Raw genomic sequence first — 18,283 nt, 5'->3', positions numbered from 1 at the left:
GCAGGTTAAGCAGGGCATATGGTTCTTATCAGATGTGAACGTGTATGCTCTCATGTTTCTATTTATTGAAATATGCATGCAAAATTACTTTAAACTATTTGCCATAGTACTCACCTGGCTATAACATTATATAACATGTTAAATTCAGTTTCATGATGTCTTCAAGAAACTGGATTTTTCTGGAACACTTTGAGGCCTTCTATTCAGGATTAACGGAGCATACCACACCCAGGAAGATATTCAGTATTTCAATATACAGATTCCTATTTAATGAATTGAAGGAGTGTAGGCTTCAAATAATTTTAATATGCATCTCAGTGGTATGCTGAAGCATGAAATCTTGCCCAGGGACTCATGCCTAGGTGGATTAGAATCCATAGGCTTACAAAATTTTGAGTGTTGAGAAAGTTTTTAGATGATGAAATATTAAAAATTTGTACAGGCATTCAATGAGATTCATTGATACAGCCCTTAAAGTTATACATTTTGTTACCAATATGTGAAAAACAAATGTGTAAACAAAATTCTGTTTAGTTTGTACTAGCATTAAATTTATGACTTTATAAGTTTTGAGCATTAATTGTAATTGAGTGATTAATCAGTCTGTTTGCTTGTGTGCAGAAGGACAAATATTAAATGCGACCAGCCCGGTGTTAAGCTTAATTTGTTTTACTTAAACAGCAGTGAGCCATTGTTTATTTTTAAAATGAGAACACATAAAAATTAACTATGACTTGTAATTCCTCCAGACTAAGTTTCTGATCTGTATTTTAATCTAAATGCAGGTTGTATTGACTTCTTGGGAACAATTTGATGTAGAGAAAAATTCGGTAACAGTGTTTCTTAATCGTGCAAGCTCATCATTTGGACAGCTGCAGAACATTGGAAGCCTAGGGAGTCTTTCAGCAGAAATACTGCAGGTCAAGGTAACAATTCTATGCATTATTTTCTGTGGTGACTGATTGTAACATTAAAATCTGATTCCAGTAGTATTCAGAGATGTGTAATGGTCTGCCCCATGTTTGCCCCTCGATGAGTGTTGTCAAGCCCTTGGAATGACCTGAAGGCCAGTTCACAGTACTGACCTCTGTTATAGTCTTTAGTCAGCTTGCATCCTCACATACCCTAGCCATACATGGCCATAGGAGGGATAATGTTTCAGGAACTTTCTGCATGATATAGAGTGCTTGGCTGAATACTGCAGGCAGCCCACCAGTTTGCAGGAAGTACCCCTGTGCTGGTATACTTGACTGATACTAGCAAAAGTGACAAAACTATTCCAGTCTTACGTGCATGGATAATGCATAGGTTCATAGGTTCAAATGCGGTTACTACGATAACAGCCCTAGGGCCTTTATGAGCCTAGCTGTGTAATAACCCAAGTACCCTTACTGACCATAGTTAGATGGTCATTGTTAGCAGAGCAATTCTGTGATCAACACCTACTGCCTCTGTCCATGAAGGACATAGGTGCCACCTCCAGGCTGAATTTATGGTCACCCATCCAGTTGTCAAGGTTACGCTTGAATAGAGTCATTGAAGAGCTCTGCTTCACATGGAGTGAGAGTTTATTCCAGAGGACTGGCAATCGCTGGGAGATATATCTGTCTGCCCAGCATGTTCTGTTAATGTCACAGGCTACATTGAGATCCCTGGAGTAAGATATTCTTGTCCTATTTGACTTATGGATGTGTAACATTTCCATTAGGGCATGGTCCAAGGTTGCTCTGTAGGCCAGACACAGGTCACCTCTCAGCACCCTGTATGATACAGAGTACAGTGACAGGGCTTTCAATCTTTCCATGTATGTCATGTTTTGTAGGCCCTGGGTTTGCTTGGTTAGAAACCTCTGTGGTCTCTCCATTTGCTGCTGGTGTCTGATGAGGTACATACAGAAGGAAACATTGTACTCAATTAGTGGTCTGATAAGGGTCGAGTACAGAGGAGCTATAACTTCCCTGGTCTTGGATGCGTTGCCCTTATTTATGAGATGTGCAATGTAAAATGCTTTTCTTACCACTGCGGACACATGGTGACCAAAGTTTAGATTGCTATAAACCTGTGTTCCCAATCATTCAGCCCTGAGGTAAAAATCTGTCAACTCCTCCTCATCTTATACTGTATCCTACAAACCAGAGTGGGAATGGCATATGCTTAATGATGACATCAGCAAAATATATCTGCATGGTCTAGGTTCAGTTTTTAAAGTTATAATTTAGTGGTTAAATGTAGCTTATTTTGTGAAATGTAAGTAATTACTAAAAGTTATATGTAATAGGTACTCCATTTAAAATCCATAATTAGTCATTAAACTAAAGTTTATAAGTTCCATATATGCCTGACCATACCCTCTAGTCACGCAGGGGTGTCCAACCTTTTAGCTTGCTGGGGCCGCATTGAGTGAACAGAAATGGTCTTGGGGCTGCATATAAAATATATCATATAGTTAACTCTTTCGTTGCTCAGGAAGACCACAGTCAACCTCCTGGCTGTACTGTAGGTGCATTTGAACAATGAATAAATGTAATAAATGCCTAATAGTTGCCTTAAAATTCTAATTCTCATTCTAATTCTAATTCCCTAATCTAACATTTAACTCTAACATCTTGGTTAATATATCTATATATCGATATATATATATATATATATATATATATATATATATATATATATATATATATATATATATATATATATATATATATATATATATTTTTTTTTTTTACAAATAAACAGATATTCACTACAGCACTAGCATTTCTCACTGGGAAAACCATTCCAGCAGTCCAACTACGTAAAATGTCAACATCAGCAGTCCTACAATACTATAATCCACAAAAATAACTCAACAAATTTGCAATAAAGTAAAGAATTCACATTACTGACTTAATAAAACAATTCTGAATAAGCTACAAGAGGGTCTCACCCAAACAAATAACTGGTGCCAGAAATATGGCCTCAAGCTAAATGCCAAAAAATGCATCATCATCCCCTTTGAGAGTGATGTCCCCACAAATTATCACAGTAATAACAATGTTGTAAGCACGCAATAAGTCGTATGGTACTTGGGCACCCAGGTTGATAGAAACCTGACTTTTGCCCACCACGTAGTCTCCGTTGTAAGGAATGCTTTTACATGGCCCACTTCATTAGTAAGGGTATCTCATCCAGGGACAAGGAGGTCATAACATCCCTGTATTCTTCCTTTACAAGAGCCATTATTGAGTGCAGTGCCCCTTTCGGCATGTGCCTCAGCAAAACACCCTGCCAAAACGAAGACTACAACCATTTCTGACAAAAAAAGTCAAAGGACTAAGTTCACTTAGTGTTCCAAACAGACTAAAAAGCTTCTTGCTTTCCTCTGTCTCTCACTGGCCGCTATAAATTTCATCATTGGCTTGCTTTCCAGGCTAAGAAAGATCCTGCCTTAAGAGACTTCCTCTACACAAAAACCTTCAACTTCTGTAAAAAGCTCCTCTCATTATCAAACAATGTAGTTCAGCAACACGATGGCTGGATGGATAGCCATAAATGTAGTCCTTGGGTAAGTAGCATAGCCTTCATCAAACCAAATGGAAAATCCACATACTAACCTTTCCCAGCTGGATGGCTAAGATCTAATATTGGTTACTCAAGTCTAGTTGCTCAAGAAAAGGGGCATGTTTAACTAAGAATTCCATTTTCAAAATTATATTCAGTATACATATTAAATCACTCTCTCTTACACACACACACACACACACACACACACACACACACACACACACACACACACACACACACACACACACACACACTAAAGCCCCTACTTGTAAAATAGGCAACCTCATTAATCACATGACACCCACTCACTGAATGAAATTGTCTGGAAGTCAAAATATCTGAAAAAAAGTCATAATAGAGATGGATTCATCCATGTAATTTCCCACCACCAAAAGGACCATCAATAAATCAACAAACAACTGCTCGGCAAAAAGTAAATCAATAAGAAAACCATAAACTATAATGCTACATACTGGTGTAAACATATAACTTGTGTCAATCCCCAGGTTTATCCATACCAAAAGATTGTTTCAGAGCTTTATCCTAAAAACTTAAATCATTGATATTTGCCTTGCTGTAATTATAACTGTAAAAAAAATGTTTTTAAGTTTATTCTGTACCTCAATGATTCTCACTGTTATGAGATGTAATCTCTGCAATATTGTATGAGTACTACATCCATAATTTGCTGTCTCTCTCTCTCTCATGTATTGTATTATATTGTTTTGTGTTATTTTTGGAACTTTTCTCCCCGGGCCTCTGCTGAAAATGGACCTGTGTCAAGTCGGACTTTCCCGGTAAACAAATGTAAAATAAAATAAAATAAATAAAAATAAACTTCCCTCCAATCTAAAGCCATTTGACATTCAGACATTTTAATTTGTGCAGAAGTTACTCACAGACTGACAGTTTACTGAGTTGTAATGCTGACCTTCGCTTTTGAAAAAAGCAAATTCCCAGACTTTGTCAATAGCTCAAAGTGTAGAGAGGATTATTTATTTATTATATATTTATTTATTTTTGGAAAACATCTTTAAAACTGTTAAATTGATTACACACCCAGAAACACAGAAAAGTTATTGTGATTATGTAAATCACAGACTGCTGCAAGAAATCAAAGTCACATTAGCACTCTATGCTTATGTCCGAACAGATGAATCATACCAGTCCATTCCAAAAGAAGTAAAGTAGCTTAATAAGAAGGTTATTTGCAATGTTACATGGCAGTTTATATTGGAAATAAGCAGAGATATTAAAAAGGCTCTGTTTTTCATAATTATGCCAAAAAGTCTTCCAAGGTAAATACAACTTCTGATTTTGTATGGAACCATACCGCTGAACCTTAGAGCAAGAAATCTTGTCAAAGCGAAACATAAAAGTGGGACACGGGCCCAAAAATAGTTATGCATCACAGACACCATTGAAACAACTGTAGCTGCAAACATTATACATCACTTATAATCTTACTATCCCATCATTGTCAAACATTATATGGCTCATTCAGTCATGCCTTCTTTTGCATCAAAGAAAACCATGCTTTGAAATGATAAATGCATTAAAAATAATAAATAAAACCCATTGCATCAACATCCTGCAACTTCCTAGGGAGTGTGGCCTAATGGTTAAGGGGTTTGCCTTACAAACACAAGGTGCAGGGTTTGAGTCTCACAAGGGATAATTGGCTAAGCTTAAAATAGCTCGCAAGGGCAGTTAGCTTAGTACTAACATATGAACCTGCAAGCAACCACAGAACTTTCACTGAAACTAGGGCTGCTTGTTTCCCCAGAATGACAGCTCTCCCTACTTAAGTCTAATGGTATACAATCTACCAGTATCTGGACTACCTGAAATAAATTAAATTATGGCTTGTAAACTGAAAGTACACTTTGTTTAATTAAACTATATTTCTAAGTCCACTTACTATATTTTTTCAATAACATCCCAATATCCATTTCCAGGTCACTTTACAAGACATTGGCAGTTGTAGACTTGGCATCCTTCAGAACCCCACAGGCCCACGTTAATACATTGTCCATTGAATGTAAATATCCATCCACTGTAAATGGCAAGAAGCTGCGTATCCAAGTATTAGGTTTTGAAACAAAGAAACATATTCTCCACAGTCTGTAAGTCTCTGTCTTTAATAATCATCTAATGTTGCAGCACTCCCAACACATAAGCACACACATACACACTAAAATCCCCAACATTTAAAAAATGACATTGTGCCCATTTGATGTGCCAGTATTGATGATCCGCCAAAGCTATGCTTACTGTTGTCCAATCTATCACTGCTTAGAACCCACCAATGAAAAAAACAGTACTAGGTGCTTTTTTGTTTGTCTGAAAAAACAATACTACTTTATATGCTACAGTCCTACATAGTCAGTCCACTACTGACCCATTAACCCTAGGCTGCTGTCTCATTCTTACTCCCTGGAACTGCATTACCTTGGATGACTACTTTTATTTCCTAAGCAAAAGACACAAATTGGAAGATGAGGCAAAAATTCAGACATTCTTTCAAAATCCATACAGTTAAGAGGTATGAGTTCACGTTCAATACAACACTCTCTCTGTACTTACCTATTAACACAGGTAATTGCTGTCCCTTTCAAAGGCAACAGCGGCAAATCCATACATGAGTCCCTCTTGAGCAACAACACACACACACACACACACACTCTGATTATTCGGCGCAAAATAATGGCGTAAATACACTGACCTTTTTTTGGCTCAAAAACAAAACTAGAAGGGTGCTTTGGCACATGCGCATATCGACATTAGTGTTACAGGTCACGGGAGTGAAAAACACAAAACAAAAACGGTGTTTTGGAGCATGTGTACATCGATGTTGCAGTTAGAGGTTGAGGGCCGCATGGAAGAGCTCTGAGGGCCGCATGCGGCCCATGGGCCACAGGTTGGACACGTCGTCTAGTGCATATTGCCAGTAGTTTTACCTCCCAATTTATAATGACCATACTGTGATCCCTGTAGAAAATTTATATAAATATATATATATATATATATATATATATATATATATATATATATATATTAAAGGAGGCTACAGTGTATCATACAAGGGAAGTGTTTTGAAGATCCATCCTGCCCCCTCCGAGAAGTCTTATTTATGTTGCAGTGCAAGCTGAGGGTTTTGAGGATAATGGCCTTAACACTTCCAGAGTTTCTGAGGTAGATAAGATGTAGTAAAACCGGGCCTTTCAAAATTGGAAAAAGGTAAGAAATAGATCTCCATATAGGAGCTTATATGAGATGGAAAAAGATGAAAGACTTTTATATCTCTGAGGATAGCTAAGGAAGCTAGTCCACTGATTCTTTCAGTTAGGAAATTTTGAGTTTTTTTAAGCTTGCTTACTTGTTTGTTATGATGTCTACTAATCAGGGTGTTGCACTCACTGAATAGTCTAGAGAGGAATATAGGATTACTAAGCCTTCTTTGAATTGTAAGGATAACCCTACATTTGATAATTAAATTGAAGAAAAGACTTCCTTACTGAGACCAACACTGTATGATCAAAGGACAGTTCATTGACAACAAAATTTCTTAGATCTCTGATGACTGTATTAAACTTATCTCCCTGTTGTAAAGTCAGTTTGTCTATAAATTCCACCACAAGGATTTACGCTGAACTACTTAATGTATGTATGCCTAATATGTACTGACTTGAATATGCATTCACTGAGATGGCTGTAAGTCATAGGTAAAATGTGTTAAACTTAGGGATTGGGACAAAACACCTTTGAAATTATAAAGACTCTCAGATAGTGATATAAGGTTGGTTTTGTATTAGTTCCTGAATGTTGTTGAATTTCTGTGCACTTTGGTAATTATTCTGAGGAAAAATATGATATTTTGATGATCAGATTTGATTTAGGATACAATATTTAGTATGTGCAGAAGCTGCATTGGTGGTGCTGCGGTAGCATTGTCGCCTCACAGTAAGACGTTGTCCTGTTCGATTCTCAGCTGAAGCATCTTCTGTGTGGAGACATGCATGAATGGGCGTACCTTCATTGAAGGTTGTGCGTCAGGGCTGGCAACTCGACACGTAAAAATCTACTGCCAATCATTAGCAGACCGGAGTTACGCTGTGGCGACCCCTAACCGGGAAAAGCCAAAAGACACAAGAGACAAAAACAGCATTTCTAATGACAAGGTCAGATAGAAATTCTCCTTCTCATGGGGAATCCAATAATTTGATCTAGAGAGTTGGTGTTAATAAAAGCTAGGGAATGCTGGTCATATTTATGGCTAGCTGCACAGGACTTCAAGTTGAATGTATTTTGATTAGTAAATATGGAATTCAGATTGTCGTATTACCTATTATGATCCTCAAGTGACACTGAACAGCTGTTGGCAGTGTGTGGCCAAAATGACAAGGAGCTGAAATTCCAAATCTTGAAACATTTGGTACAGGTTATTATCTGAGTGGATAAAAACAGATATTTCCATATCACCAGAAGGTGGTCTTTAAGACTGATGGGCAATATATTCTGCTATAGAGGGAGTTTAATCTAAACACAGACGATTTATGCCATAACATAGGTTCATAGGTGTGTACTAGGCTAATGGTCCTGGAGCCTTTACAAGTCTAGCCCAAAGAAATTGCCCAGTCACCGTGCCACCGGATGTTAGTTCACAGTGCCCCTATCCAGTAGGGCAACTGAAGTGATCCCTGGGGTGAACTTTCTGTTACCCATCCACTTGTCAAAATTTCTTTTGAAGAAGGCTAGCAAAATGCTCTGCTTGACATGAATGGGAAGCTTATTCCAGAGTATGGGTAGTCTTTGGGAGATGAACCAGTCCCTCCAGCATGTTCTGTTAATTGTGGTAATGAGGTTGCAATCTCTGGAGCATGTGGCATGGGGGGACTGGGATTTCCTCATGTGTAGCATTTCAAGTAGGGCGGGGTCGGACATGGCTTTGTAAGTCAAGAAGATATCACATCTAAGTAGATGATAAGAGACTGAGAACAGCTGAAGTTTCCTGAGTCTGTCCATGTAGGACATGTGTTTAAGATCTAGAACCCTTTTTGTGAGGTACATTTGTGGCCTCTCCAGCTGTTGTATGTGTCTGGTCAGGTACATGCCAAATGAGGCATTATATTCAGTGATTGGACTAATGAGGGATGAGTAGAGAGGGATGATGACCTCTTTCTTCCTGGTTGCAAAACTTTTGATTATAAGATGTGCCACGTAGAAGGGCTTTCTGACCACAGTGGTAATGTGGTGTTCGAAAGTGAGGTGGCTGTTGATCTGGGTGCCCAGATCTCTTATGGCCCCTTCAGTGTTCAGTGGGCTCCCATCAACATGGTAATTCATGGGAACTGAGTTTTTTCCAAAGGGGATGATAATGCATTTTTTTGTGTTAAGCTTCAGGCCATGGTCATTGGTTTCAGAGAGGCCCTTTTGTAGGATATCTGCATCACTTGGGGAGTTCATAATGACTCCTAGCTTGCAGTCATCAGCGAACTTGGTCAGCCAGAGTCCTTCTGTGTTGGCCTGGACTTCTGAGAAGTAGATGCCAGACAGGAGAGGGCCCAGGACCGAGCCCTGTGGGACTCCACTCATGTCTGTGATTTGAAATCTGCAACTTTCACTCTGTGGGTCCTGTCTGTGAGCCAGTTTGCAACCCACCTAGTGATGTAAGGATTGATGCCTAGTTTTGTGAGCTTATCAATGATACCTGAGTGGGGAATGGTATCAAAGGCCTTGGCCAGGTCAAAGTAGGCTGTATGCACTGGCTTACCCTCATCCACAGCCTTGATGACTGCCTCGAAGAAGTCAACCAGGTTCAGCAGGCAGGATCTCCCCTTGACAAAGCCAAACTGTGTGGGGTCAAGAGTTTGGAGATTGTCTATATCTTTGTTAAGCAGCTCCATGATGATACGCTCCATAGCTTTGCATACCAGACTCGTCAGGCTAATGGGGCAATAGTTCCCAGGGTCTGTAGTTGCTCCTACTTTATGGAGTGGGATGACTGTAGCATTGGGCCATTTGTTAGGGACATAGCCTGAGGTAAGGTTGTGATTGAACAGGGCACTCAAATGTTGTGCCATTTCATTTTGTAGCTCATGTAGGATGCAGCCAGGGATATTATCAGATCCTATGGACACTGTATTCTTGGCTTTGGACAATGTAGCTTTTACCTGTGCTGCAGAAATGGTGAGTACCAGGCTTTTTTCTGGTATGTGATAGAGCTCGGGGGTGGGGGGTAAAGTTGGCACTGAATCTGTTGGCCAGTATTTTGGCTATATATGTTGGCTCAGTATAGGAGGTGCCATTGTGCAATAACTCAGAGCAAATCTGGGTATTGCCTTTGAGGTTTTTGATATAGCTATAAAAGGCTTTGTGATTGTTTTTGGTGTCATCTGCAATTCTGCCTTCCTAGCTGGCTTTAGAGGATTTGATAAGGGATCTCAGCTTTTTGTCGAGACTGATAAGAGAGGTTTTCCAGTCTTGTGACTTCAATTTTTTCTGCAGCAGTTTCTTCCTTCTGTTCTAGAATTTATTGATGGTTGGAGACTACCAGATTGGCTTCCTTTCTTTGGAGGAAAGCATCTTAGTTCTGTTTGGTATGGCAAGGTCCATGCATTTGTGTACGTGCTCGTACAGTGCATTGGTTTATGATTCGGCAGTCATGCAGCTATTTTCCATTGGCATGGGTGCCGAGAAGTTAGCCACCTCTGTTTTTAGGAGACCAAGGTCAGCTTTAGAGAAGTTTTTGTGGGTGGTCACCTTAGGGGGTTGTAGGTGAGATGGCGATTTCCATGATGATCAGTTTGAGGTCAGATTTAGCCAGGGAGGAACTGATTATAGGTGTGGAGCAATGGCCTTCCAAGTTGGTGATAACCAGCTCGAGGATGTTGCTTCCTCTAGTGGGGGTTAGAATGAGCTGGTCCAGGGCATTGGAATTGATACATTCCAAAAAGTGTTGTGCCTGTACATTGGTACTTGAATAGTTTTCCCAGTTAATGGAAGGGTAGTTGAAGTCACCCAGTATAAGAGTATTGAGTTGGACCTTGATAGATTCCAGGCTGCTTAGGAACTTGGATTGAGAGTCTAGGGACATGTTTGGGGTTCTGTAGCAGGTTATGACTTGTATTGCTGTCTTACCCGGTGTTAGTTGTACCTGAAGTATCTCAGATGTGTTATGCTGGGCTACCAGTCTAGAGGTGTGCATACCCTTTAAGAATATGAAGACACCACTGCCATTGGAGCTTCCGGACATATTCTAGGGCCAAAAGCTTTGGAATGAGTTGTAGCCGGGGAGTGCAGGGGGGTTTCTGCCTCTTTAAACCAGGTCTCCGTTACAGCACAGATGTCAACATTCTCCATTTTGAGGAGAGCTTTGAGGGAGTGCATCTTGAGATTTAGACTTCTAGCATTGAGCAGCATAACCCTCAGATTGTATTTGTGCCTCAGCCAGAACCTCGAATCCCACAGGTGACAGATGCAGGCTGTCTCTGGCAAAGCATCAAGGTATGTCAGTCATGTTGTCCCAAGCAGACAGATACTGGATCTCCTTAGAATGACACCAGAAACTTAGACAGATACTGGATCCCCTTAGAATGACACCAGAAACTTAGCCAGTTGTTGAAGTCAATCATTTTCTGCTCATACTGTGGTGTCGTTTTGGGTGATGGTAGAATACTGCTCAGGGATAGGGTCATACCTGCCTGGGCCACACAATCCAAGAGTTCCATCACATCTCTTTTCATGTAGTCCAGGGAGGTACGTCTTAGGTCATTCACACCCACATGGACAATGACTGAGTCATATTTGTACTTGTTGTGGAATGACCTGAGTGCATGTGTTATGTGGTGGATCCTGCCACCTGATAGAAAACTGACTGTCACCTTCTCCTTGTTCAACCTAGTGAGTGGGACATCATTGTGCCTCATAATTGAGTCTCTTATCATTAGTACTTTGGGCAAAGTGTTTTGCCTTAAGGGCTTAGGTTGAGGGGCACACTGTGGTGGTGAGCTATGTATTCTGGTGTTGGTGTTGTGTTGTGGTGGTTGAGTGAGTTTCTGTCTTGGGGTCTCTGTTGTTTGAGTAAATTTCTGTTGAGAGCCTCTGTGAAGGTGGGTGTATGGTTTGTGTTTCTATGTGTGAGTTATGATGGTTGACGTCTTGCAGGGCAGTGTGTTCTATGTAGTGAGTTGCAGGTGTTGACCTCCTTCTCTTGACCAGCTAGTTCAGTCTTGTTTGGAGCATGCACTGCTTCTAGTTTGGTGATATAAGTGTATTTCTCACATGTATGAGTGTTGGGAGGTAATAGGAGAGGGTTGTCTGTGTACATTAGACAGTTGCCACACTGTCTCAGAATGCCCAAGTGAACCAGGTTTGCAGGGGAAAGCACATGAAATTGCCCTACAATCATACCAGGAGAGGTGGTCATAACTAATAAGTACTGGTGCTGTTACTGCATTGGAACAGCTAGTGCTGATAGCACCTAAGTGTGCCAAAATAAATGATACAAAAGCTTGTTAAAGAGCTAGCCGATTAAGGTAATTGAAGTGCAAGATGTAAAAGAACAAGCACTTTCTAAGGGAAAAATTGAAGAGCACACTTTCTGGCACCAGTAATAGTTTACCTCAGCTGAGCACAGCTGAGCGGTTCACAAACCCACGCAAACATGGGCTTTTAAATCAGAAAGTTGAAAGGGATGAAAAACTACCCAAACAGACAACAAGCTACAATTTCTGGGCCAGAAACCACTCCTCTTATGGTAGACAGGCTAGCTAGTGCTTACCACTCCCATTGATAAGCTAGAAGGCTTCCCTCCAACACAGAAAGGTCTGGGGGGGGGGGGGGCTCAGAAACTTACAAAACAGTGTAAGCATCAGGAAGGCTTCCAAATTAAGGAATGTATTGTTCTGACTCATAACACTGTGCTATGCCACCTCAATGTGGGCCAGATTAGAATTTGCTATGTTGGAATATAACAAATAAACTTTGTGTAAAAAGTCAAAATGTAGAGGCCCTTAGCAGAAAACTGAAGCCCGTCCCTGGCAAAGCAGGCCAGCCTGATAGTCATCACCTTCAATGCTGAAATATATTAGATCCCTCTAAAATGACAAAAGTTAATAAGCCACTTGCTGAAATCAACTATTTTGTTTGAAATAGTAGCATCTTTCTCAGAGAAAGAAAAAGCACTTCTTAAGACATTTGTTACCTTCCTGAGCCAAACACATATAAAGCTCAACTATATGGCTCTCATCTCCTCCCATGACAGAATATCTAACGTTGCTCACCCAATGTGGGCAGCAGCAAGAGCAACCTTTTTCTTGGGAAGAAGAGTCCTAAATGCAGTGGTCTCATCCCGAATCCTGGCACCACAGAGACAGCTGAACATGATATTATAGCTGTGCAGCCTGTACAGTGGAGTCTTAATATGCCTTGATATAGAGTCATCTATTATTAATGCATTACCATGTGTGGCTACAGCCTCAATAGTTCTTAAGGGAAAAGGCTTTGAGCCAAGGAGATTTGCATTAGTATAAAATGCTATGAATAATAAATAATTATCTAAATATTCTTTCCCCACTTTGACTATCTTTAGGTATATGAATTCCGTATTAAAATGTTTTAAAAATGTTAGATACAAATACTGTGTGTTCAAGAAGTTGTCATTCAGTATATGCTTGGACAATAATTATAAATGCATGCATAAGACTGTCAACACCTCAGAAACGTCAACATAAATGATCTAACTATTTCACTGGAGATGCCTGTAGCCTACAAACATGTATCCATTTGTTCTGTGAGTGCCCTGTCATCTCCATGATCTGGTAATCTATGCAACACATGGTGGTACTGCGGTAGCGTTGTCACCTCACAGTAAGACGTTGTCCTGTTCGATTCTCAGCTAGAGCGTCTTCTGTGTGGAGACATGCGTGAATGGGCGTACCTTCATTGAAGGTTGTGCGTCAGAGCCGGCAACTCGGTATGTAAAAATCTACTGCAAATCATTAGCAGACCGGAGTTCCACTGTGGCGACCCCTAACTGGGAAAAGCCAAAAGACACAACAACAACACTGTAACACTAAACCAAATAATGGTTTTCTTTATTGTCCCACTGTCTGCCTGGGATTACATGTTGTCTGCCTAAATAAAGAGAGAAATGTCTTACCAAACAGAAAAACACAACAACCCAAGCATACAAAAGTGAGAAGGTCTAATATTTCATACATGTGGGATAGACTCATCAGCCTAATAATCACATAAAGACAACCAAGGCACCACAGTGTTGGTTTACACTATATAGCATTTTCCTATAGTCTAACACTTAATGGGTGATTGCATTCAGCTTTTAGTACCATAGTAAATGCATATATAAATAGTTCCATGCATCAAAATGACTGGTTTCTGCCTCTTTATCTTTATAAGTTTATCCATTCCTGCATTTATTATAGAAATCATGCAAGGGAGGGGTTGGATTTGTTGCAAGGTGTACTCCTGAGGATGAAGATCAAGGGATCAAACACTTTTGCCAGGAGGCAGTAAGTTCCACTATCATATCCACTCTTTCAGAGCATTATTATTGTTGTACAACTGAAAACAAAATGATTTTAATGTTTTTACTAATTTTGCCATGAATGAGAAAATCTAGTTTTGGGAGGAGTTTAGTTACTGCTAAGAATGGATTTTTTATTATATGCTTATAATAAGACGCAGTTAAGGTAGCACTGCATTTTTATGTTGAATATAAATGGAGATGAAATCATTGAATGGTTGCTTTTATGTTTGGCAATTTATTTCCAAGAATGAATATTGCCTGGAGTTCTGGTCATTAGTGGGACATTTAAGAAGTCATTGCAAATTAATTCAGAGGAACTAATGGAACATTGGTGAAATTGAAGTATTTATTGTGCAAGATGGATGATAAGGCAATAAAAGGTGAATACTTGAAATTGATATTTTCATGTATATGAGGAAAGTGATGCCATTTCTATACGCTGAGTGTGAGACTCTAATTTGCTGCTATGAAGGCATTATACCCCCTTATTGTGTAATTTGCAAATAACGTCTGGGAGGACTAGGAGTTAATGGCAAGATTTGCTCTTGATTGGCGAAACTTGCTCCAAGGGTGAAATCCAAAGGATGAAGTAATCATGTTATTCAGGACTGAATTTCATCATTTCTGACTCATATACAAGACATGATTCTTACTTTGCAATTGAAAGAGTTTAATTTTTTTTTAATCTTACAATTGTTGGGTGTGCATGTTTATATAGCACCTAGAAAGTGCAAGAATGGATTTTTTTTCCATTTCTTTAGAAAACATAGTAAAGTTTATTTATATTTAAATATGTGAAGATAGATGAAAATATTCAATTGTGATTGATTTTTATAGGATTTATGACAGGAGAGCATGCACAGCTGTGTATTTATGTTTACCTAAATGGATTTTTTTTCTTTATGAAATTTGGACCGTTTATCTTTAATTTAGTGCAGTATTTAAAAATTGTTGAAAAAATAATATAGAGGAAATAATAGTTGGTGGAAATTTCTAGAAGGTAGTGTATACAATTTTGCAGTTAAGGAAGATGTGTTACGGTGAGTGTCTGTAAGGGATATTTGGAATACTTATAAAGAAAGCACTGTCATATTTTTTAACAGTGTCTGTCTGTTTGGGTGTGTGTCTCTGCAGTTGTAGATATGGGGAATACCTGTGTGTATGTGTGTGTGTGTGTGTGGGGGGGGGGGGGTTTGCATGTTTGCTTTGTAAGTATATTTTAGCAGTGTGTTTACTTTGATTATTTAGTCACTTTTTCAAGTTCTTGCTGTTGTTGTCTTTTTTATAAAGAAGTAATATCCCCAAGATGTGTGTGTGTGTGTGTGTGTGTGTGTGTGTGTGTGTGTGTGTGTGTGTGTGTGTGTGTGGGTATGTGCGCATGTTTACATGTGTGCTTTACTTTGATCATTTAGCCACTTTTTCGAGTTCTTGCTGCTTTATAGAGAGTGTTTCACACCTGACATGGCCATTGCTCAGCAGGGATTTTATAAAAAAAATATCTCTTAGATGGTGTGTGTGTGTGTGTGTGTGTGTGTGTGTGTTTGTGTGTGTGTGTGTGTGTGTGTGTGTGTGTGTGTGTGTGTGTGTGTGTGTGTGTGTGTGTGTGTGTGTGTGTGTGTTTGTATGTGAGTGTGAATTTGTGTGTTTTGGTGTGTGTGTGTGTATGTGTGTGTGTGTGTGTGTGTGTGTGTGTGTGTGTGTGTGTGTGTGTGTGTGTGTGTGTGTGTGGGTATATGCGCATGTTTACATGTGTGCTTTACTTTGATCATTTAGCCACTTTTTCGAGTTCTTGCTGCTTTATAGAGAGTGTTTCACACCTGACATGGCCATTGCTCAGCAGGGATTTTATAAAAAAATAATATCTCTTAGATGTTGTGTGTGTGTGTGTGTGTGTGTGTGTGTGTGTGTGTGTGTGTGTGTGTGTGTGTGTGTGTGTGTGTGTGTGTGTGTGTTTGTATGTGAGTGTGAATTTGTGTGTTTTGGTGGTGTGTGTGTGTGTGTGTGTGTGTGTGTGTGTGTGTGTGTGTGTGTGTGTGTGTGTGTGTGTGTTTCACACTTGATACAAGGATTGCTCAGCGGGGATTTTATAAAGAAGTAACATCCCTATTGTGGCAATTAATGATTAATTTTGGACTGGTTACAATGAAGATTAGACGTTCCCTATTATACAATAACAAGTTAGTAATGTTCATTATATTTACCTTTTATGATCTTTATCTCTCTTTTTCTCTCTCTCTCTCTCTCTCTGTAGTTTAAAGCTAAGAATTACAAATATAGCATTGTACATACTTTTAGATTAACTGTAGATAGTTATCATATTAATGTGCAGTCATCTAGATCAAGTCTTCACACTTTCTTTATCTTGGACAAATCTACTTAGTGTGAAGCTGAGACAAATGTAATAAAGATGCACATCTCTTATAATGTAAGTTCAGATTTCATTTGTACTTATTCCAAATGTAACAGTTCATGAGCTTATTGTAACATAATTCATAATATTTAATCAAATGTATAATATTCAGAGTATATTCGATTTCTGTTGTAATACACTAAACAAAAATTAAAAAAGATACTTAATAAACAAGCACATACACATGGACTAGAATTGCCATATCACAACATTCATCCATTAGATAAAACATACACAAATGATATGCAAAACTGTAAATATTTAGAAATATTTCTCTCTTGCAACAGATATTTCTGTGTAGAAGAAAACAAATTCTGAATTTAATCTTCACTGACTTTCACCAGTCAGTGAATTTGAAAGGTCTGAGGAAGAAATGCTGAACTATTCAAATATACATGAAGAGTGCTGAGATGACGTGCATAACACAACTCCTTTGAAGGAAAGCAAAAACAAAACAAAACAAAACATTCACACTCAATACTTCTCAAGTATAATATTTTAAAAAATGTGTATTAATGAAACATTTGCAGATTATTGGACAAAATCATCCACTTCTTTTCTTAAAAAACATCCAACTATTTCTTATAACTCCCAGTACAGTTTGAGCAGCTTTGCAATAAAAAGAAGTAACCTTGCCCATATATATCCCATTTTAGCAAAATAAATACAAAATCCCACATAATACTAAAATGTGAACTGGTGAAAGCAGCCTCGTGTAAGCTGGTAAGAGAAATATAGTTTTACTTTATACATGGCATCTTTCTCATCTTAGCTTTTTTGATCATTTTGTCACTGAGCTGTGAATATAATCTGTTTAAGAAAATAAAAGCCCACATGTTTGAGAACAGCCAATATTTCAGTAATTTGTTATTTAGAAGATGAGACCCTAAAATTACTTCTGTTATTACCATACCTGCTTTCAAACATTTCTCCACCACAGAATATAAAAGTAACTTTCTGGACTAGCTACAGCATTTTTTTATTCATGTATATTTTTAAGAAAAAGCTGCCCAGTGGTTGTTTCCTCATTGATCAATCTCTCAGGAATCACTTGCTCGATCATGATTGATTGAAACAAGTGATTTCTGGAGACGACTGTGTGCTTTTTTTGTGGAGTTTCTCCCTTCCACACTTAGTACTTCTCTGGAGTTAGTAGATATAAGTTTGTGGGTATTCAGAAGTAGGGGGCCTGCCCCAATACAAAAGGTACTTTTTTTGGTCTGTACCATTGGGGCACAACTTTCCTTCCAGTTTCAGTAAATTATAATTGTCTGATTTTATGGTGACCAAATCTTGACCTTTAATACTTCTGTTCTGCTATTCTGTAATAGATCATCTTTCTTAACTTGCTTAGAGAAAATTTTGCTGAGAATGTAATAATTGTGCTTTCATTTTTTTTCCATTTTGTATTTATTATTTTTGCTGCCATCAGAGATGTCAGTTTTCTATACATTAAAACCTCAGGATTTAAGAACATTATTTTCAGTGCATGCCCTTGTGTGCTACATTTGCCCATGTCCTTGTGACCTGAGTCACAAAAGAAAAAGGTCCCGTGGTCCCAGAAGAATTGGTTTACTTACTTGTTAGAAAATGAAAAAGTAAAAATGATGCCCTTTGTAGTGGTGGTGAAACCCTTCTTAATGCATTTTTTGTTAAAATTGTTGTATTTCTACCTGTTACCCATTGACACTTCTTCACTGCCACAACCCATTGTTATTCATGAATGTTTGAATGAGTAGGCTGGTTATGCTTGCTGCAATGTAGCTGTTCCAGCTTAACAC

General features: G+C 38.7%; 1 protein-coding gene across 1 annotated transcript in view; it reads left to right on the top strand.

Annotated features, from left to right (window-relative positions):
- LOC122793396 (nesprin-1-like) overlaps positions 1–18,283 on the top strand; it is an 876,647-nt gene that overhangs the window by 581,592 nt on the left and 276,772 nt on the right. The window contains exon 29 of the mRNA XM_044061803.1: positions 786–926. Coding sequence (XP_043917738.1) covers positions 786–926 — 141 coding nt within the window. The remainder of the gene's footprint in view (positions 1–785; positions 927–18,283) is intronic.

This window comes from Protopterus annectens, chromosome 1.part0 (genome assembly GCF_019279795.1).
Source record: "Protopterus annectens isolate FY-2018-M chromosome 1.part0, PAN1.0, whole genome shotgun sequence".
In the NCBI taxonomy this organism is placed as follows: Eukaryota; Metazoa; Chordata; order Ceratodontiformes; family Protopteridae; genus Protopterus; species Protopterus annectens.
This window is presented reverse-complemented; position numbering and strand designations above follow the sequence as displayed.